General features: G+C 62.8%; 3 protein-coding genes across 11 annotated transcripts in view; 1 reads left to right on the top strand and 2 right to left on the bottom strand.

Annotated features, from left to right (window-relative positions):
- Positions 1-471: 471 nt before the first annotated feature.
- Positions 472-5712, bottom strand: TWNK (twinkle mtDNA helicase). Of its 3 annotated transcripts, none has more exons than XM_063339190.1 (5): positions 4302-5712; positions 3533-3773; positions 2818-2925; positions 2309-2450; positions 472-1638 (listed from the first exon to the last, which is right to left on the bottom strand). In XM_063339190.1, exons 1-5 carry the CDS (start codon positions 5557-5559, stop codon positions 1381-1383), a joined length of 2007 nt encoding a protein of 668 aa, XP_063195260.1. In that variant the 5' UTR covers positions 5560-5712; the 3' UTR covers positions 472-1380. The 3 variants fall into 3 exon arrangements, with proteins under 3 accessions (XP_063195260.1, XP_063195261.1, XP_063195262.1); XM_063339191.1 differs by having other exon boundaries at positions 472-1602; XM_063339192.1 differs by lacking the exon at positions 2818-2925.
- Positions 5713-5786: 74 nt separating this feature from the next.
- On the top strand, positions 5787-6595 carry MRPL43 (mitochondrial ribosomal protein L43). Its single transcript, XM_063339193.1, has 3 exons — positions 5787-5954; positions 6123-6229; positions 6365-6595. Exons 1-3 carry the CDS (start codon positions 5824-5826, stop codon positions 6577-6579), a joined length of 453 nt encoding a protein of 150 aa, XP_063195263.1. The 5' UTR covers positions 5787-5823; the 3' UTR covers positions 6580-6595.
- Positions 6596-6630: 35 nt separating this feature from the next.
- SEMA4G (semaphorin 4G) overlaps positions 6631-19817 on the bottom strand; it is a 29984-nt gene continuing 16797 nt past the window's right edge. For 4 of the 7 annotated variants that reach the window (XM_063339183.1, XM_063339185.1, XM_063339187.1 and 1 more), the window contains 16 exons: positions 15080-15317; positions 13724-13872; positions 13140-13202; positions 12956-13054; positions 11702-11795; positions 11337-11450; positions 11060-11226; positions 10741-10910; positions 10447-10591; positions 10146-10368; positions 9944-10059; positions 9443-9594; positions 9175-9236; positions 7816-9077; positions 7522-7642; positions 6631-7439 (listed from right to left, as the gene is read on the bottom strand). In XM_063339183.1, the coding sequence (XP_063195253.1) occupies positions 8221-9077; positions 9175-9236; positions 9443-9594; positions 9944-10059; positions 10146-10368; positions 10447-10591; positions 10741-10910; positions 11060-11226; positions 11337-11450; positions 11702-11795; positions 12956-13054; positions 13140-13202; positions 13724-13872; positions 15080-15203 (2535 nt within the window). In that variant the 5' untranslated portion in view covers positions 15204-15317 and the 3' untranslated portion in view covers positions 6631-7439; positions 7522-7642; positions 7816-8220. Of the gene's footprint in view, positions 7440-7521; positions 7643-7815; positions 9078-9174; positions 9237-9442; positions 9595-9943; positions 10060-10145; positions 10369-10446; positions 10592-10740; positions 10911-11059; positions 11227-11336; positions 11451-11701; positions 11796-12955; positions 13055-13139; positions 13203-13723; positions 13873-15079; positions 15318-15789; positions 16354-16410; positions 19810-19817 lie in introns of those variants that run through there. The other 3 variants (XM_063339184.1, XM_063339186.1, XM_063339188.1) reach the window with 3 other exon arrangements.

Genomic DNA, 19817 nt, shown 5'->3' with positions numbered 1-19817 from the left:
CCCTGGGTTAGACCAGGTGATGGGGGACCAGGGATCCAGAGGGGTCCCTCAGGCCGAGGAGGGACCCCACAGCCCCCACCCACCCTGACCCAGCTGTGCTGGGGGTCCAGCTCCCCCCGTCTTACCTCTGCTTCCCAGGGACCCTCCTCTGCCATCGCCCCCAGCCTGCCGTGGGGAAGGGGGGGGGCTCGCATCTGCACCAATGGCACCCAAGGGTGCTTTCCTGGCCCCGGAGAGCCGGTGCACCCCGGAAACCCGGGGCTGGGTGTGTTACTGCCCGCCCTGGCCCCTCATTATGGCTCAGGTTGAAACTATGCCTGGTGCGGAGGCTGGTAATAACCCATGCGCCAGGGCCAGGGCGGGATGCTCTGCGTAGCGGGGACCTCCTCTGGCATCGCATCCCTCCCAATCCTCTGGGGGACACCCCCTCCCCAGCCCCAAGGTCCCGCAGTCACAGGGACAACAGCAGAGGAACAGCACTCACATTTCTGCTTTAATAAAGCTAGGAAGGGGGGGGGCGGGTGGAAATATGGGGATTAGACCAAAATCCAGCCGCAGGCTCGTCCTACCACAGCGGGGACTGGCCAAGTCACAGTATTTGCTGCCCGGAGGGGATGGGGACGGGCACCCCCCCAGCCCAGCAGGGCAAGGCAGTGCTGCTCCCCCCAGGGTTTTACTGCTGGTGATGTCCCCTGAGAAAGGGGCTGGGGGAGACCCTGAGCAATGTGTCTGGGTCAGGCATTAGCAGAGTAACTCGCAGGGGGCAGTGACACCACGGGGGGTGGTGTCACCAACAGCACACAGCTCCGGGGCAAGAGCCATCCACAACCCCCCACGCTTCCCTCCACCACCTTCCCCTCGCTGGCTCCATCCCAGGCAGGATCAGGCCCAGAGACCCCCACCCATGATGGGGGGGTTCCCGCCATGTGTCCCTATGCACAGTCTCCCCACACAATCCCTCCTACCAGTGACAGCCCACGATTTCGGATCCATTTTGGCCGCAATTTAACGATGTGCCCCAGGTCCAGAGATCCTGAAATCATGGAGCTTCAGGTTACTCCCCCATCACCCAGCTCACACTGACTCTGCTCCCCTCCCCGTGCTCCCAGCACTCAGCACCAGTACAGAGAGAGTGGCCAGCGTTTGCCAAAGCACTCTGCCCTGGCCGCTCTTCTCTGGGACAAGCCCACTCCTCTCATGGTGGCCCCACATCTTAAGAGACACTGTGCTCGTGGCCAAGAGGCTTGTTCGTGCAGGAGAAAGGGCGACAGCGGCACATGGCTGCTGCTTCTGGGGGAAAGGGGCTGGTGTACCCCAGCCCCGTGCTCCCAGCACCAGTCCCAGTCCCTCTTGACAGGCTGAGGAAGACACCTGCCGAGCTCACGGCTTCTTGGAGGCTCCTGAGCCTCCCTCTGGAGCTTTCTTGGCTAAAAGCGCCTTCTCCTCCTTCATCTTCTTCAGCTTGACCTTGCTTCTGCTGGTGGATGAGAAGGTGAGCGAGGCCTTGCTGAACTCCAGAGGGAAAACACCCACATCCCCATCGAAGCGGTTCTTGGAGACCTGCAGGTAGCGCTTCCCTGGCCCCGTCACCAGCTTACGGTCCTGCAGGATGAGGACGTTGTCAGCCTCCTGGCTAGCCTGAGGGAAGAAAAACATCTCCAGGAGGGTGCTGGGGACGCAGACGGAGTCATGGGGCTGGAGGTGCTCATGGGCTGCCTTGCCTGACTCCTTCAAGCCCTGTTACAGGGCATTCCAGGCCACGGCAACTCCTGCACCTCCCCAACACCAACCCCTTGTCTTCCCCCGTGTCACCCCAGCGACCTGTTGGGCAGACAGGCTTGAGCTGAAGCCACAGCGCGTCCTGGGGAAACAAAGGAGCACAGGAGGTCCGTGCACACTCACAAAGCACCTCCTGCTCACCACTGCAGGGTCGTTCAGCATCACAGCAGAGACCAGAGCACTCAGAGAACCCATCCCTTCATCCTCCCTGTCTTTATTATCTACATCCCACTCACAGTCAATGAGCATTAATTAACTGCACCTAAAGCCCCAACAGAGCATCAGCTAGCAAAGCGTTTGCTCCCTGTCTGTGTTTCCCAACCAGGGCCTGGCCAAATCAGCACTCTGCACGTCTTCAGCAGGTGACAGGAGTCCTGGGAACATCCTGCCCCTCAGAGCACCTTTCAGGTCCCCAACGATGACTCAAGGTGCTGGTGGGAGCTGGGGATGGCTGCCTGACGTATCCCAGCCCCTTCCTGGGAACATGCTGTGCCTGAGGGACAGGAAGGGCCACCCCGGCCCAGCTCACCTTAGCAGAGCCAAAGATGGAGGCCGTCTGCAGCTCCTTCTCATCATCCTCCTTGCGGGGATGGATGACCAGTGTGATGTGGCAGGTGTTGTCCGTGGCAAACTTGCGGAAGGCACCAACGATGTAGTCCTGGGCAGCGAGCCTGCCATGGCAGTGAGAACAGGGTCAGTGGCTGGCACTGCTCAGTGTGGAGGGGCAGCAAGGTGCTGCCAGGTTCAGCCCCACAGCAAGAAACACCCCGGGGTCTGGGCTCACTCTCTGTGAGGCAGTTGGGCCCACGCAGGCAAAGGAATGGGGCTGGACAGTCATCGCAGGCAGCCTGCTCACCCTTTCCCACCTCTTCCTCCCCAGGGCAGTGATCGCCCTTGCACAGAACAGGGCTGCCATGCCAAAGCAGGGAGGAAGGGACACCACATGTAGCTCCCCAGCCCCTGCTGTGACACCCAATAGGGCCAGCTCTGGGGATGAGGGTGGCGGAGGAAGGAGGGAGCGGCTCAGAGAAGGGCTACCTGTCCACAGAGAGGTGCTCATGTCCCATCATGAACTGGAGGTTGTCGACGACCACGTGGGTGATGTCATACATGTAGACGGCGTGCTGCATGGTGTCAATCACCGTCCTGGGCAGGGGGAGACCGGGACCAGCCACGGGGATAAGCAGAGGCGAGGATGGGGATGCTAAGCCAGGGACAGGGAAAGGCAGAGTGGGGAGGCACCAGGCTGGTGACAATGGCAGCTGGCCGCTGACCACCAGGCCCCGGGCACATCCTAACCCAACATCTCCTCTGTTGTGGGATGGGGGCAGCCCCATCCCCACCGGTAAGGGCAGTTGGACCAGGAGGGTCCATCCTGCTCACCATCCTGCAATGCCCCAGCCTGTGGTGACCCTCAGGTCCTCCCTCCCCAGCAACCAGCAACGCTGCCAGGTGAGCAGGGTGTAGGGGGACACATCCTGACAGAGACAGAGTTTTGGAGTGGCCACCTAGCACACCTCCCTTCACCCCCACCCCAGAGGGAGGCTGTGACAGTCCCCATGACAGCAGGGATGCGGCTGGTTGAGCCATGCAGTCCCCATGTGCTAACCCTGGGACTTGATCAGCCTCAATATGCCTCCTGCTAGCCCCAAATCCACAACCCACTGCAGGAGAAGAGCCCCACATCCCCAGGGCCCCACAGCACACGCCCTGAGGGGTAAACACCGCCGGGGACAAAGGTGTGGGAACATACTTGATGTTCTGCTGGCCGTGGAAGGTCATGAAGTAGAGTGGGAGGTCCTCAAAGCGGTCAGCCCACTCGTCATACAGTTCCAGCTGGTCCTCCAGGCGCTGGGCGGCAAACTGTGTCAGCATGATCTTAGCCAGGCGGACGTTGTTGATCTCAAAGCTGCCCCACAGCGTGCACACCCCCTGCATGCACAGGTCCAGGGCGTACTCACTGATGAAGGTTGTCTTTCCACTGCCTGTTGGGCCTGGCACAAGAACAACGACAAGAGGAACTAGCTCAGGGAGAAGATCTGACATGGCCTGAACACACCAGGGGGTTGTTTAGAGGTGGAAGCGCTGAGAAGCAGACAAAGAGCAACCCATCTGCAGCACTTCAACCATAAACAAGTAGTGTCTCACAAGAGGCTGTGTGTCCAAGCACATGTGTGTCACCTCCAGCAGCCACTGGGTCCTTGCGGGGTGTGGGGAAAGGCTGGGCAGCCAGCAGAGGGGCACAGGGAGGGCTCAGACAGGAGGAAGCAGATGGGAGCAGAGGAAAAGGACACCCCAGGAGACCCTATGCTGCCCTAGGTAGAGCGCCCATCACCACACCAGCATGCCTGGCGCCACCGCACCCAGGAATGCACTCCAACCTCTCATGCACCCCCACAACAGGCTATGCTGAAGCCATGAGTAGAAAAGGACCACGAAGACTTGTAAGGTGTCACCCCCAGGAACATGAAACCATCAAAGGGCCCTCTGCGCCCCCCGTCCACCAGCTGTTTGCTCATCACCTGTGAAGATGGTGAGCTCCCCTCTGCGGTGCCCTTTGAGGAGCTTGTTGAGCTCGGGGAAGCGCGCCCATTTGACACCAGCCACCTGCTCAGTGTTGACCAGCTCCCCAAACACCTCCTCGCGCAGCTGCCGGAAGGAGACGATGGATTTGTGGCTGGCGGGCAGGGCAGCACGCAGGATCTTGGTGAGGTTCAGACCCTGGTTCAGAGCCTCCAAGGGCCGGGGCTGGAGGTCACCGGGGCGCACCAAGGAGCAGCGCTTGAGGCTCAGCTTGCGGGCAAAGAGCTTGGCAGCTTCCCAGGAACGCAGGTCCTCACCCAGCCACAGCGTGATGCGCTTGAACTGCTCCAGATAGGGTAGGAGGGCAGGGGGCAGGCAGGTAGCCCCCCGCGGCAGGGCCAGGCTGGCCACCCCTGTAGCTTGGTTCAGGGCCAGGGCGTCCAGCTCCCACCCGGTCAAGACCAGCTCTGTGTCTCGGCGGCTGACCAGGGGCAGCCCAAAAAGATTGCGATAGGAATCAAAGCGGGGTATAGTCTCTTCCACATAAGATATTGCATCCCCCTTCTTCTCCACCCTCATGAGCTTCAGGCCCTTCAGGGTCGCATCGCGGGGGCTGAACCAGGGGAAGACAAGGGACTTGGCAGTCCTCAGATAACGCACTCCAAAGCGTTTCAGAGTGGCATCCGTCACCAGGGAGATACCAAACATGGCCTTGGTCTTGTTGGTCTCATCCTCATCCAGCAGGTCCCAGAGTGGTACTGCCCGTTCCCAGATGCAGCGGGCATCCTCACGAGCCTGTCGCGTGTCTTCCTCTGGTTCCTCCGAGCTGGCAGGGGGAACACCGCGGTGCCGCAGCTCCACATTGGCCTGGAAGTCCTGCCAGGTGCCCTCGGCCAGGGTGGCCGTGCACAGGAAGCTGCCCGTGGTCTTGTCAATGAAAAGCGTGTAAGGGACACTGCTGGCCGGCGGCGGTGGCTGGCCCTCCCGGATGTCAGTGAAGAGGCTGGGGATGTGGAGGCAGCTGTAGCCATCGTGGAAGGGGATGCCCTGGGCCCGCAGGTACTGCCGGATCTCGGTGATGGAGACGGAGGGCACGGGCCCCTCGGGGGAGGGCAGCACGTCCTTCTTGTAGCGCCGCTGGGTGAGGCGGCCCGGAACCCCGGGGCTCAGGGAGGCTCCCTTGCTCCTCGCCCCCCCGCACAGCAGCGGCATGAGGCGGCCGGCTGCTTTGCAGGGCCGCAGGGGCACCACCGCCATCCCACCCGCCCGCGCCCGCCTCCGCCCGGGCCGCCCCGGCACCCGCCCACGCCGCTACCGATCCGCATCGGCAGCGGCTCCGCGGCCCCCGCAGCCCCCCGGTCCCCCGGCCCGGCGCCGCTCAGGCCGCCCGCCTCACGTGGAGCTCCACGGACGCCGCCATTGCCTGACGCCGCCGCGCTCAGCGCGTCACTTCCGGGCGGGAACTGGAAGCGGATCTTCTCCCATCCCCGCGCCGTTCCGGTTCCGGGTGAGAGCGGCGCCATGACGGGCCGCGGGACGCCCAGCCGGTTCCTGGCGGCCGTCCTGCAAAACGGCGTGGGCCGCTACGTGCGGCAGCTCCAGCGCCTCCAGCTCCTCTTCAGCCCCACCGCGGCCGACTCCCGCGGCGCCAGGTACCGTCGGAGGCGCCGCTCCCGCTGGCCCGGACCGCCCGGGATGGGGGGGCGGGGAGACGCCTGGTGATCCCGCCCATCACCTTTGCCGTGGGGCGGGGCTACGGTGACCTCTGCCCTCTGACCCCGCCGGGGCTGATGGCTACCTCCCCCCCCTCCCCCTCGCAGGCAGTTCGTGGAGGAGGCGGCCGTAGACTTTGCCCGGCAGCACCCCGATGTCGTTCTCTATGTCAGCCCCCGCGCTGGCTCGGCCCCGCTGCTGCTGGCCGAGTACTGTGAGTGCAAGGGGGCTGGGGGGGCGGGGCGGGGCTGGAGGGGGACGGGGGCACAGCAGCAGCCCCCCGGGGGAAGCTGCGGGCTCGGGGGGTGGGAGGGGGGGGCCTGTCCTGACCTCCCTTGCTGTGCCGCAGTGAACGGGACAGTGCGGGAGGAGCTCATCGCCAGCAAGACGAGCGAGGAGATCAAGCAGCTAGCCACCAAGCTGGCCGGCCAGTCCGGTCTGGATATCATCCGCATCCGCAAGCCCTTCCACACCGACAACCCCAGTGTCCAGGGCCAGTGGCACCCTCTCACCAACAAACCCTCCGCCCTCACCGTCCAGGGCCCACGCCTGCAGCTCCAATAAAGCCTCCGCCCCATAACTCTGCATCCATCTCTCCTTCTGCCCACAGAGAGACACTGACACACCACATCCAGACAGAGGCGCATTTATTGCCAGGGAGCACATGGGGCTGTGCATGAGGGGTGCCAGGCACGCAGGGTGATGGCCCTCCTTGGGGCAGGTGGGATGCTTGGGGGTAGCTTGCCCCGCCTTGCAGCAAAAACAAGGGTGGGGGCAGGATGGGAAAACCTGGGCATCCGGCTCTTGTCTTTTCTCACCAAGCCTCACTCTTCTGGGGTAGGAGGGCCTGGCCTCCGGCCTGTTAGGGACCCCAGGGGCTGCCACTCCCCTCCTGCCACCCTTGCAGGGCTGAGCTCCAGGCAATGTCCTGATTCTGGAGGTGCTGACGAGGAACACGGGAGGACACATACCCCAGCAAGTCTGTCCCTTCCCAGCTTCTCCAGTGTCGCTATCCTGTCTCCGGGGTGTGAGATGCTTTTGTCACCCCAGTCCCTCGGGTTCCCCCAGCAGAGGTAGTTGGGGGAATTTAGGGACAGTAGCTGCCCCTGGCAAGTGCCATGAAGAGCTGGAGGCCCCAGAGGGAGGCAGGCCCTGGTCCAGGGCTCCTCTTCCTCGCTGTATGAGGACGTTTCCCCTCCCACACATTGTTCCACAAGGGACAGGGCTGTGCCTGAACTCCAGTTCTCCAGCAGCACCACATGCAGGAGAGCAGAAACACGTGGTGTCCAAGGCTGTGGGGGGCACTGCAGATGCCAGGGAGACGTCCATGCTGCGTTGGTCCCTTGCCACACTGCAGGGCATGGCGGTGGCTGCCGGTGCATCTTGCCGTCCACTTCTGCATCCCTCTCTTCCCCTGCAGCGCCCTGGGGGAAAGGCGAAGAACCTTGTCAGGGTTGGGGACCCCAGGGGTGCCACCTCCCCAGGGCACCCAGCCCTGCATTTCACCTGGGACTTCCTCACAGTGGGCACGCACCGCCCCATCAGCTGCTCCGGGGCATTCAGGGACACCGGGCTCCTGACCTCAGCTCCATCCCTTGCCGAACCATCCTCTCCCAGAGAGGAAACCCTGTGGGGAACAGACATGGGAGAGTGGGCAGGGGCTGGCAGCCACCAAGGCCCCACAACATGAGATGGGTCCGCAGCCCCTCTCCTGCCCCGTGCTGGGAAGGGACCCTGCACCCTGCGAGAGGCGCAGGCACCTCAGGGCAGCTCCCAACCCCCCTCCCCGCTCTCACCCACCTCTCAGCAGCCATCTGGCTCCTGTGCGCTGAGGGATGCCCAGCGGGGCAGGCCGAGTCCACGTGTCCACAACAGCATTTCTTATGCCTGGACAGACAGAAACCCTCCCTCCCCCCGGTGTCCACCTTTAGCCAGGCACCAGCTCCTGCCTCCAGCTTGTGGCCGCCGTCGGTGGGTTTTTATACATAAATAGAGCTCCCAAATTTAAATAGATTCTTTTCTTTTTTTCTGTACAGTGAGTCTCAAAAGTGAGTGAAAAGCCGAAGGAACGGCCAAGCCCGGGCGCGGCCCGGCTCTGCCGTCCAGGAGGTAGTTTCACCTGAGTCTTGTAATACTGCTGGCAGGGGGTGGGAGAAGGGGCTGGAAGGGAGGAGGATCCCGCTGGCAGGACCCCCCTCCCGGCCCCTACACGGAGCTCTCGTCCAGCTTCTCCACCAGCTGCGTGTGTTTCCGCTTCTCCAGGATCTTGCTGAGCTCCTCGGTGAAGGATGTGTTGTAGAGCGGCGAGGCCAGCGGCTCCTCCTGCTGCTGCAGCAGCATGTAGCTGTTGCCGTTCATCTTGCGGAGGACGTTGGGCAGAGCTCCCATGCCGTTGGTGAGCTCGGCCGGCAGCGGCGGTGGTGGCGGCAGCGGGGGCATGGCAGCCGGCAGCTCCTTGACCGGGGAGGTGGCAGCTGTGGGCGCCTCGCCAGGGATGATCCGCAGGCAGCCGTCGGGGTAGGTGAGGTCTTCCTCCTCCTCCTCCTCCTCCTGCCGGTGGCCCTTGCGCAGGCAGTTGGCCGAGACGGTTTGCAGCTCCACGCTGGATGGCCGTGGCTCCCCCAGGACGTACTTGCCCTTGCGCTTCTCCAGGCAGGACATGTAGAGGAGGCCAGCGCTGAGCACGGAGCACAGTACCACCAAGGCAACGATGGCGGAGATGTAAGCCACCTTCATGTCACCGGCTGCCTGGCTGGCGGCGTGGGGCCATGGGGCAGCCGTGGGCCTGCGGGGCAGCTCGGGCAGCACAGTGAGGCTGTAGGCAGCCAGCAGTGTCCGGAGGCCCCGCTCCTCCCCGTAGCAGCGGTACTCGCCACTGTGCTGTGGCAGTGTGTCCGTCACCAGCAGCCCATCCACCCCGACACGCAGCCGGTCCTGACCCGCGGCTGGTGCCTCGCTGCCGTTCAGTAGCCAGATGGCTCGTGCCAGGTTGGAGCGCTGATCACAGGGCAGCAGCACATCGTCTCCCTGCAGCACCGTCCGGTTCTTCCGCGGCAGGGAGCCTGCAGGGACACACACTGCCTCGCACCCATCCCAGACACCCTAAGGGACGCCAGATGCTGGCATCCCCTGCAGTCCGAAGGGGCTGCCCAGACTCACCACGCCCAAAGCTGCTCCAGCATCCCTCGTTGCCACTCTGAATGTCCTGTACCAGCCCTGTGCTGCAAGACATGGGGGGCTTCAGCCATACAGCCCCAGCTGAGCCCACCCTTACGGGGTCAAGGCCACCAGGAGACCCGCTGCCACGTGCCAGACCCTTGTGGGAGGCACTAGGATGACTGTTCCATGGGCTGATGTGGAACAGCATGGCAGAGGGCAGGTGGAAGGCTCGTGGAGAGCCTACCAGGGATGGGCAGCCCGTCCCTACCTGTCCGCGGTGGCGGTGGCCCGGCAGGCCCTGCCGTCCCAGGCGCAGTAGGGGTCCCGGGCAAGGATGCAGTCGTAGCAGGAGGTGTATCTGGCACAGGAGGCCAGGGGCAGCTGCAGGATCCCGCTGGCTGCCCCTACATACAGGCTCCTCTGGGGTGAAAAAGGGCTGGTTCAGCACTGCTCTGGTATGGGGCGGCTCAGCCCCATGGTGCCCAGAGATTTCCCCCCAGCCCCACAGCACAGCTCTCCCTTGGTGGGCACGCATGGGGAAGGGCCCCCAGCTGCAGTCTGTGCCAACAGCTGCAGCTGGCACCTGGCAAGGAGGTGAGAGCCAGGCCGGTCCCTGACCCCCAGGCTGCCCCACCAGGCTCCGGTGTGTATCCCGAGCTGGGGTGACCCAGGAGTCACGTACCCCCTGTCCCCCAAACAGCCCAATAAGAGCTTTGCAGCACAAATGTGCCCCATGTGTGGAGCCCCCCGCACTTCTTCCACCCCTCACCTGGGCGTGGGAGATCACCAGGCTCTCCACGGGCTGCGGGTCCCTGAACACCTGCACCTCCTCCACAATGTGGATGCCGGAGCCCACCACCACGGCCTTGTGGATCCAGCCATCCCCTGGAGAGCCACAGCGGGGGGTCAGAAGGGAGTGTGGGATGTCCCCCTTGCCCAGCAGAGACCTGGCAAACTCATCCCACACTCACCTGTCCCCATGAAAAGCACATCGTAGGAGCGGCCGTCGAGGGCCTGCACCCTGTCCACAGCCAGCCGGCTGTACGCCACGTTCTTCTTCACCAGCAGCGGCTCCCCGCCAGCCGGCTTCACCTCCTCAAACATGAGCGGGTGCAGCTTGACGAAGTCCAGGACGCTGTTGGGCAGGTCCTGCGAGGTGTTGTAGCCCTTCCTGCGGGAGCGGTCCGTGATGCACTGCCCGGGGGAGATGGGGGTCAGGGGGGGATGTGGCCACCCCACTCCCCCCTCTGCCCCTCACCCCTGGGCACTCACAGAGCCAGGCCGGGGCTCGGGCACCACACCGTCATAGCGGGACCACTTGCGAGCTGAGTCCTGGTACTCCATGTAGGGCCCCTCAAAGGCGCGCTGCACCGCCGAGATGCTGTAGCGGCACACGGCCGAGGCCTCCATGGTCCTCCTGGGGGAGCAGAGCCCCACCTGAGCCCGAGCAGACACACGCGTGCTCCCCACCAGTGCACCCCCACAGCCTGCCTGTGTGCCCGCTTGAGCATCTCCAGTCCCCCACAGATTCTTAGCCCCAGCCATTTCGGCTGCTGCCCCGCTCACCACTGTGCCGAGAGGGTGAAGGCGGCGTAGAAGACGGTGCTGGCCCAGCCGCCCCCGTCCAGGCTGCAGATGCTGCGCAGCACCTCGTAGTAGGGGATGTAGCAGACCAGGCGTGCCTTCATGAAGGATGTCCACTTGCGTTGCAGGATCTTCTTCCCCCCCACGTCGCTCTGGGAGAGTGCAGGGAGCATGTCGGCACAGGCTGGTGGGGGTGTGTCCCCCTCTCTGCCCGTGCCTCAGTTTCCCCCAAGGTGCAGGCACGCAGCCCCTGCACCAGGAGGAGCAGCGCTTAGCTTCCTGTGGCCAGGGACATGCCTACCTTGCAGACACGGGCCACCCGGGCCACGCGAGCCACCTGGCTCTTGTCGAAGAAGGACGTGGTCTCCTCACCCGCCCGCTCCATGAAGAAGTAGTAGATTTTGTCATCGTCGCCCACGGGGCTGTCCTTGCTCTCCCGGACCAGCACAGAGGCCACAAACTCAGCATCTGGGGGACGCGGAGTAAGAGGCGGAGATTGGCAACCACCGTGGGAGTGATGGCGATGCCCAGCATCCCACAGCCCGTGACACCAGTCCCAGGGGACGGGGAAGGCTCACCATTCAGCCAGTGCAGCGGGGACTCCTCTGTCTTCAGTGGCCGCTGGTGCAGGTTCCTCCGGATGTCAGGAAGGCTCCGAAACTCGTAGCGCGTAGCCGTGTACAAGCCACCATCTGGGCAGGGCAGGTACCCATCAGCCATGCACCCCAGGGACAGCAGGGACAGCCCCAAAAGCCACCACCATCCCCGTGCCCCAGGCAGAGAAGGAGGAGGAGGAGGAGGAGGAGGACCAAGTCCTGGCTTGCTAAGGACCCTGCACGCAGAGCCCACGTGGCTGGGGACACCCCATGGGGGTGTTGGGGATAGGGCCAGGGTCGGTGGCATCCCATATGTCCCTGCCAGCCCTGGGAAAGGCACCACTTACCCACGATGAGGCCGGTGTAGCCACGAGCAGGGTCATACGGGCACTTCTCCTTGCCTTCCTCGAAGTGGGATGGCAACGTGAACCTGTCGGCATCCTTGAGGGGGACAGGGGACCAGGTTAGACAGAGTGGACAGACCTGCCTCACCTGTCAGCCCCAGGCTCTCTGCAGAGGCTGCTAGTGGGGACAAAGCATTGGCCATGGCCATGCCCCTGTCTGGGCAATACAACCGTCCCCAGCACTCTCCAGCCGATCAGAAACCACAGGGACAGCCAGAGCCCCCAGCCAAGAGTGGGGAGTGGGCTCAGGGGAGAAGGGGAGCCCCAGAACCCCACGTTGGCATGGCATGGGCACTGGGCAGGAGCCAGCCATTGCAGCCAATGTTCCTGGGTTGTGCCTGGTCAGCAGACGCTGCCCAGCCGGGCTGGGTCCCCCCGGGTGACATCCCTGTCACGGCAGGAGTTATTTTCTTTGGGGTTTGCAGTTCAAAGCACATCAAATAATGACGGTGCCATCCAGCTCAGCGGCTCCTCTGCCTGACTCCCAGGGCGTGCTATGGCCAAACCGGACCGGCGGCACAGTCGTGGGAACGGGCACGGGCCCTCTGGGGCTCCCCGGCCACGCTGGAGACACAGCCCCAGGCCCCTTTGCCCCCCAGCTCAGGGAGGGAGGTGGGCAAAGGGCAGCCAAGTCACTGAGGAGCCACCGCACAGAGGTGAAAGTCCCACTGACGGAGGATGTGGCTGCCCCCGTCCGCTCTGCTGTGAGTCACGGCTACGTGGGGACCCCCAGCCTGGCCTGGGAAATCCCTGGGGAGGGGCCACTGAGTCAGCCCTGCCACCATCACCCTCCCCAGGGACGCTTGCCACCTGCCACCAGCCAGTCTGCAGCCCTTGCTTTGGGAAGAGGTTTGCAACAGCAGGGGCTGGGGATCAGCTCCAGTGCTGGCATGTCCCACCCCGCTGGCCCCACTCAGACCACGTGTCCCCCCCACGGTACTGTTTTTTCCCCTGGCCATCTCACTGTGGGGTCAGAGTCCAACCCCAGCGCAGGACTGGGGACTTTGGGCACCTGCGTCACAGTGGCTGCATCCCTAAACTGGCCCACCCCAGCCTGGGGGTCACTCGCCCCCGCCATGAGCTGGGGAGGGGGCTAGAAAGGGAGTGGGGCTGCAGGAAGAGGATGGGAGCTGCGCCACCCCAGGGTGACATGGTGGCAGGGGACAGGTGACAGCTGTGGGGCTGGGCGGTACTCACGATGGCGGCGCAGAGTGGGTGGAAGGCGTAGGTCCCACAGGCGTAGAGGTGGGTGCTGTTCAGCCTCTGCAGAAACCTCACGTGGTTGAAGCACTCGGTCTGTGGAGGGGGAGGACAGGCGTCACCACACGGGGGAAGCAGTGGTGGCCCCCCCTGGCACCCGGCACCCACCCACCAGCTCTACCTTGTTGTTCTTCCCCTTCTGCAGGCAGTCCATCTGCTTCTCTGGGGAAGCTTCCCAGTGGATCTGCAAGGGGAAAAGGGACTGTCACTGCGTGGTCCCCCCGTCACTGTGGGCCTCTGCGAGAACCGTCAGAGATGCTAAAATCCTCTCTTTTATTTAGAGAGAGGACAGCTGCTCAGAGCACGAGATAGCACCCTGCCCGTATGCCCCCAGCCCGGCGCGAGAGCGGTCCCACAGCCCGTCCTGCCAGCAGAAACCCCAGAGCACCTGCAGGAGCCTGGAGGATTTGGGGGTGTCCTTCCCGTGGGGAGCGAAGGAGTGTGCTTCCCCCCCTGCCCCTCATCCTGCTGGGGTGTCCCTGAAGTTCTGGGCTTGGGGACATCTCCCACCATGTTCCCCATGCTGCCTGTCTGGGGAGAAGGACCAGGCATCCACAAGGGACCTGGGGACAGCACCTCCAGGCAAGACCTGAGATGGTAAGCAGGAGTATGACCAGGGATAGGGTGGCCACGATTCGGGCAGGGACCGTGCAGTGTGGGACAGGAGGGGACAACCAGCCAGCGGCAAGCAGAGGCTGGGCTCACCGTGCGGTGGGAGCCGTCAGTCACGTCACTGGAGTTGAGGGCGAAGATGGCTCCCCTGGCACCCACGTAGAGGATGCCCCGGTCGTCCTCCAGCAGCAGGGTGCTGTAGTTGAGGGTCCGTGTGCTGAAGCGCCGGACACCCGACAGCTCTGCAAAGGGAATGGGGGGCTGACGGGGGGCTCCGGGGCAGGCAAGGTGCGAGCCGCCGGGAAAATACAGGGGATGGAGCCAGGAGCGGGTGCGAAGGCACCCACCAAAGTTATCAGGCAGATGGTGCCAGGTCCCAGAGGTTACGGCAGGAAGAAAGGAAGAGGGGAGGTTTGGTAGGAGGTGAAAGGCACTAATGGGCTCAGGCTCACAGGGGAAATTTCTTCTCACTAATTAAAATTGCAGCTCAGCAGTGGGAGCTGCAATATCCATGCCCGGCATGGACCTGCCACGCTGTTTGGGGAACTGGTGGAGGAAGCGAAAACACACCAGCGGTGACCCCAGTTCCGAACTGAACCCAGTCAGCCCAAAAGGAAGGATGCAAAAAACCTGAACCAAAACTGCCGTGCAAAGGGAGGGCTTCTGCAGCGAGGCTGGGCGCCTCCTGTCCACCGAGACAGAGAAACCATCCAATTTGGGGTGCTGAGAAGTGTGAGGTGGGACTCAGCCCTGTCCAGAGGGACCCCAATACAGGCTCAGACCCTCCCGCCACAGGAGGAGAAAGTCCCGTGGGGCTTGGGACCCTGAAGGCAGCTGGGAAGGGAATGACCCCCCTGAAAGGAGGCATTACCCAGAGAGAAAAGGGCACCCCAGCTGCAAATGAAACCTTCTCTTGCCGTCAACTGCTGAGCCAGGCTTCACTAACAAGGTCAACAAAGTCGTGTGGATGCTCAAGGCACGATGACACTGCAGGGCTTGCTGACACCACAGAGGCTGGAGGCCACAAGCCCAGTGGCAATTAGAGAAAATCACGGAAGAAAGCTCCCTGCTGACTATTTGGGCCATGAGAGCCCAGCCCAGGTGTGATGCCTGGCTCAGGACACTCTCCAAGGGCTGCTAGGCAGGGCCAGGGACTGGCCATGGCTGGCTCCCTGCATGTCCTTGTCTGCCCCCGGCTTTTGGGGAGATGCCTTTGCCCTGCTCCACCCCTCGGGGCACACTGACTTCATGCACTCAATGCCAGACAGCCATGCAGGCTCTGATTTCTGGACCCCAGGGGACCAGAGGACCCCCTGTAGCCAACCCCGCCATGCTGAGCCCCCTGCTCCGGGGGGACTGGTGAAGGCTGGATACAGTCATGATGCCCCAAACGCAGTGCCAGCAAGATCCCAAACCTCACCGCCACCACCAAGAACCGCACCCCCTTACCATCAAAGGTGACCGTTGTCCTGGGGGTGGCATCCAGGTCAGTGGCAGACCGCCGTGACGGGTAGCCCGTCGCCACCGCCACCATGAAGAGAGCTGTCAGGAGGTGGGCCGTGCCTCCGCTCATCTTCCCGCTCCCCCGGCAAGGCCAGTCGCCCAGGCCGCTGCCGCCGGGCCAGCACAGCCGATCCTCGGGACGAGCTCCCCAGCTCTACGGGACGGGGCCGGCAGCCAAATCCTCCTGGAACACAGAGCACCGGGTCAGACACTACCACTGCCCCTGGCACCTCAACAAGCAAGCAGGCTTGGGAAGGAGCCAGCCGGGGACATGCATGGACGCTTGACTGGGCACGGCCTCAGCCTGGGGACGGCTTCAGGGAAAGCTAATCCTCATTTGCCAAAGGGGAAACTGAGGCATGACGCATGGCATCGAGCCTGCAGCCAGCACGGGGCAGGGAGGGGAGGCTGAGCGGGGCGACCCTCCGCAGCATCCCCACGGCTCAGCGTCCGCTTTGTCGCAGCAGCGGCAGCTGCTTGCTGAGTGCTTGGTTCGGTTCCTTGGAGGCTCATTTTCCTCCAGGCCTGCTCCGGGCTCCTCTTTCCATCACTCCTGGCCATCTTCTCCCGCATCTCCCCCTGACCGAAAGATATGCTTTGGTGGAGCCAGCTGATCCCCCATTGCATTTTCACACACACAAACCAGACACGTTTACCCCCAAAAGCAGAGCGCGAGCCTTGGTGCCAAGCCCCTCTGCAGCTCTCTTGGCACATTTGGGCACCCCAAGCCTCGCTCCCTGGAGCAGCTGTAGCGCGATGGGCAGTGGGTGGGCTCCCAGGGAGCCCAAGGGCTCCGCTCCTCCCCGAAAGCACAGCTGGCCATCTCCTGTCACGCAAGGTACTTGTCCCCAAAGCTTTGCCCCTCCTGAAATGACAAGAGTCCCGAGGACAGAGGCGCGGGGAAGGATGCTGCAGACACGCAGCGACGCAGGGCAAAGGAAAACCCATATAGGAGCTGCTAGCCTTCTTCATCGAGTCTTTTCAAGTGAGAACAGTCTTCCCCCCAGTGTTTTTCCACAAGATTTCAGTTTCTCTCTCATCCCAAGCTGCCTTGAAGCTCAGCGTCTACCTCGGCTCTCGCTTTCATGCATCCGATCCCTCCCAAATAACCCCCTGCCTCTCCCAGCTGCTTCGAGCAAAGCCACCGGTTCATTTTGAGGGCACCGAGGAGGAAGGAGACGACAGGATATCTCCAAGCAGGAGAGATCACATAAGCAACCAGCACGTATACATTTGCTTAGGGTTTTTTTAGATATATATATAAAAAACCCAAATACCTGACCCTGGAGAGAAGCTGTTCAAACACGCTCGCTGCAGACGGTTTCCCCGAAGCAAATACCTCGCCGGGTCCCAAGCAGAGGGGAGGTAAAATCAAAGTGAAACGAAAGTGAAAAGGGCTTTGGGGCTGAAAAGGAGAAGTGAGGGGCTGGATGTGGCATCCAGCCGTAGTTCTGGAGCCAGCATTAAACCGCTGTTTCCTCTGGGGGTGGGGGCAGATCAGACCCAGACTTTGTGTCTGCACTGGCCGCTGCCCCGGAGCATCCCTGCAATGGGGCAGAGTGGAGATGTGCCCCCCTTCTCCTCACTGCCCCCCAGGCACAGAGCACCCAATCCCGGGTGCGGGCAGGGTGCTGCCTGCGGGGTGAGCTCCCCGGGGAGCAGAGGATGGTGACCCGGAGCATCCTCCCTCCAAGGAACTCCTGTTCCCAGGGCAAGCCTTGTCCGGACCGAGGGTGTGCCCACAAGTGATGGGCCTGAGAGGACGATGGAAGGCGGGTGAGCAGGGATGGAGGTCAACGAGAAAGAAGTTGCTTTGGTGGCACCATGTCTAGCATGAGCCAAAGCCACCAGGATTTTTGGGCAAAGCGGCACGGTCACATCTGGAGCACCAAAGCACCCAAAAGCGCTCTGGCCAGCCCCACACTGACATTTCTCCATCCCGCCAGAGGGACGGAGGCCACCCCGGCAGCTGCAGGGACCCTTCTCCAGGCCTCCACATGGGGACACGAGCCCGGAATCACGTACAAACCACAAGAGCTGCCATATACACCTGGGCTGGGAAAGCAGAGGGGAGGAGAAAACTTCGTACAACAAGGCAAACAACGATCTCTCATAAACGAGTAACAGCCCTGCAAGCTGCCTGCGCGCTGCCAGGCATCCTCGCCTTATCTCCCCCGAACAAACAAGCCCTGAACTTTGCCTGCTGCCTGGCTCCGGGCGCGACGGGGATTGGAGCCGGGAGCGCAGCCGGGCAGGGAGGCTGGGATGGTGGTTATCACAGGGCAAGCGCTGCGCTGTGAGCCAGCCCCAGCTAACATTTAACCAGCGTGAGCACCGAGCCAGCACAGGGCGGGGGGAACACGGAAATAAAAATAATAAAGCTGTGGGGCTGTGCAGGGTTCCAAGCCAGGCAGGGGCAGGGGGGAAGAGCCTCCCCTGCTGCCGGGACTGGGCTCCTCTGCTTATTCCAAGGAAGCGGCTACACCCATTTCCAAAGGCTCCTTTGCCCAAGATCAGATGTAACTTTGTCCTAAAGGACATTTAATCAGTTAGCTGTAAGAGCCAGTTAATGTTTTACTCAAAGGGAAGAGCTGCTCCGAGCTTCTCTATTTTTTTTTTTTTTGTTATTATTATTTATTTTTCATACCTAGAGTGGGGGAGAAAGAGCAAGAAGGAACTGAAACCATCCTTGGCCCCAATGAGATCGTCAACTCGGGCTGCGGCCACACCAAACACCCCCAAACCCACCGTTTCCCCCCTGGCAGGGTGCAAGTTCAAAGCTCTGGGCGGAGGCGAGGGCCAGCGCGGGAGGCAGAGGAGGTCTTGGTCCACGGGACCCACCGGTCAGGCTGGGACAACTGGATTGCTCAAGCCCAGCACTTCCATGGGCAACACGGAAAAGCCAGGAGGGGAGATGCCGCAGAGAGCTTTCTCCATGTGAGGGAGACAAAAGGGGGAGAGGAAGAGGCTGGAAAGCAGCAGCAGCTCCGGTGAAAGCTGGGGTTTAAGAGAAAAACTGCCCAGAAAAGCCCATCCCATCCCCAGGAGTAAGCTCCGGAGCCCCTCGGCGCCTCACCTACTTCCCAGCGCAAACATAGGACCTGAAATCCAGCCCCAGCTCCCACCCCGGGCGGCGATGCCGAAGGAAAAGGGTGGTGGAGGCAGCTGGGCTGACACAGGGCTGATGGCCACCCCGAGAGCAGGGCGAAGCCAGGAACCAGCCGCTCTAATCGCAACGTGCCATGTCCACGGGGGCCAAAGCCCACCCTCCTACCGCCGGCTATCGGTGCTCCTGTGGGATGCAGCTGCGGCTCCCGGCATGGAGCCGGGTCAGCCCGACCCAGGCATCGAGTCCTGCCGGTGGGACGGGTTCGCTGGTCCCCAGGGAACACCAGGAAAGCAGCAGGGCGTCGGAGGCGTGCGCGAGCGCGCAGGGGAGCAAGCGAGCGAGCCCCGGTCAGGTCTGACTGGGTTTACTGGGTCACGGAGGAAGCTGTGTGAGCATGACTGTGCCGGCCCCAGCCTCCCACCGGCAGCCAGCCGGCACAGCACACCCAAACGAGCCGGCCCAGTCGGCACCTCCTTAAAATCCCCACGACCAGCGTCTCTGGAGATGCAAAAAGCTTTTGATGAGTGAATTTCCCGGCGGCAGGTCTCGCCAACCTGGATCTGGCCAAAGAAAGCAGCCAAAGCTGCCGCACCCCTTGACGGCTGCTGCACGGGGAGCTTCTGCTGGCCATGCTGGCCCCGTCCTGCTGCCCTGCGGTCCTCAAAGCCACGAGGCAACAAAACGTGGAAGCGAGAGCCAGCCACAAGCGGCAGAGCAAGGAAGCTGCGCTGTCAGTGGGGTTGGCAAAGACGGAGAGACCTCAGCTGGGGTGTTATGGGCCCCCCCACCGTGGCTGCTTCCTCAGCGGCACAGCCAAAGGAGATGCCAGGTTTTTAATTTAAAGGGAACCCAGGAGAGAGAATGGAAACGCCGGGTGGGAGCAGCCCTTCTCTGGCTCAGCCCCAGCATTCATCCTGGATGGAGGGACAGAGATTTGCGGGGCGGCATCGGACACTTCCCCAACCCGCCGCTCCGTGGACAGCTTGTGGTCGCTCCACCGAGAGCTCTAGTAAAGCCCAAGCCGGGTCCTGGAATGGCCGGACCTTTCTCCCCTCCTCCCGGGCTGCCCCCCTTGGCATCGTGCACTCCTACAAGCTTCCCAATGGAGTCCAGGATTTCCAGCAGGTCTCCTCTGGGTGACGGCATTGCAAAACAGCTGTAACAAAACTCCCATCAGGGACTGCACCAGGAGCCACCATTTACATCTTGCTTTTTTACAGCGACCCAGCCCAGGCACTCCAAACCCCGCGTGGCCGATTCAGCTTCACCCACAGGGGCCAAGCCCGGCATGTGAACCCCCCCGCCCTCCTCGGCTCCCCCAGCCGCGTTCCCACCAGCCCAGTGCTGTGTTACCCCCGTGGGGACCCACGCGAGTTGCCCCCGGGTTCAGCTGATACAGCCCGACCCGTTCCCGGCGCGGGGGAGAGAAAGGCACCCGCCCCGGGGGACGAGGCAGGGAGAGCTCCCGGCTCCCAGGCGTGGGAACGAGCCAGGGAATTTACAGGGAAAAGATCCATCCGGCGGGGGGAGGCGAGCCTGGCCCCTGCCCGGCGGCGAGCGCAGCGCGTTTTGGGC

This window comes from Chroicocephalus ridibundus, chromosome 6 (genome assembly GCF_963924245.1).
Source record: "Chroicocephalus ridibundus chromosome 6, bChrRid1.1, whole genome shotgun sequence".
NCBI classification, from domain to species: Eukaryota; Metazoa; Chordata; class Aves; order Charadriiformes; family Laridae; genus Chroicocephalus; species Chroicocephalus ridibundus.
The sequence above is the reverse complement of the archived record's forward strand: the minus strand, read 5'-3'. Positions and strand labels throughout refer to the sequence as shown.

Bases quoted from the DNA above. Each gene is read 5' to 3' on its own strand.
- TWNK (XM_063339190.1), bottom strand. From the start codon at position 5,559: ATGGCGGTGGTGCCCCTGCGGCCCTGCAAAGCAGCCGGCCGCCTCATG. The intron at 3,774-4,301 runs GTGATGAGCAAA...TTCTTGTGCCAG, and splicing joins GGAGCTCACCATCTTCACAG to GCCCAACAGGCAGTGGAAAG. The intron at 2,451-2,817 runs GTAGCCCTTCTC...CTGCCATGGCAG, and splicing joins GAGCACCTCTCTGTGGACAG to GCTCGCTGCCCAGGACTACA.
- MRPL43 (XM_063339193.1), top strand. From the start codon at position 5,824: ATGACGGGCCGCGGGACGCCCAGCCGGTTCCTGGCGGCCGTCCTGCAA. The intron at 5,955-6,122 runs GTACCGTCGGAG...TCCCCCTCGCAG, and splicing joins GCCGACTCCCGCGGCGCCAG to GCAGTTCGTGGAGGAGGCGG. The intron at 6,230-6,364 runs GTGAGTGCAAGG...GCTGTGCCGCAG, and splicing joins GCTGCTGCTGGCCGAGTACT to TGAACGGGACAGTGCGGGAG.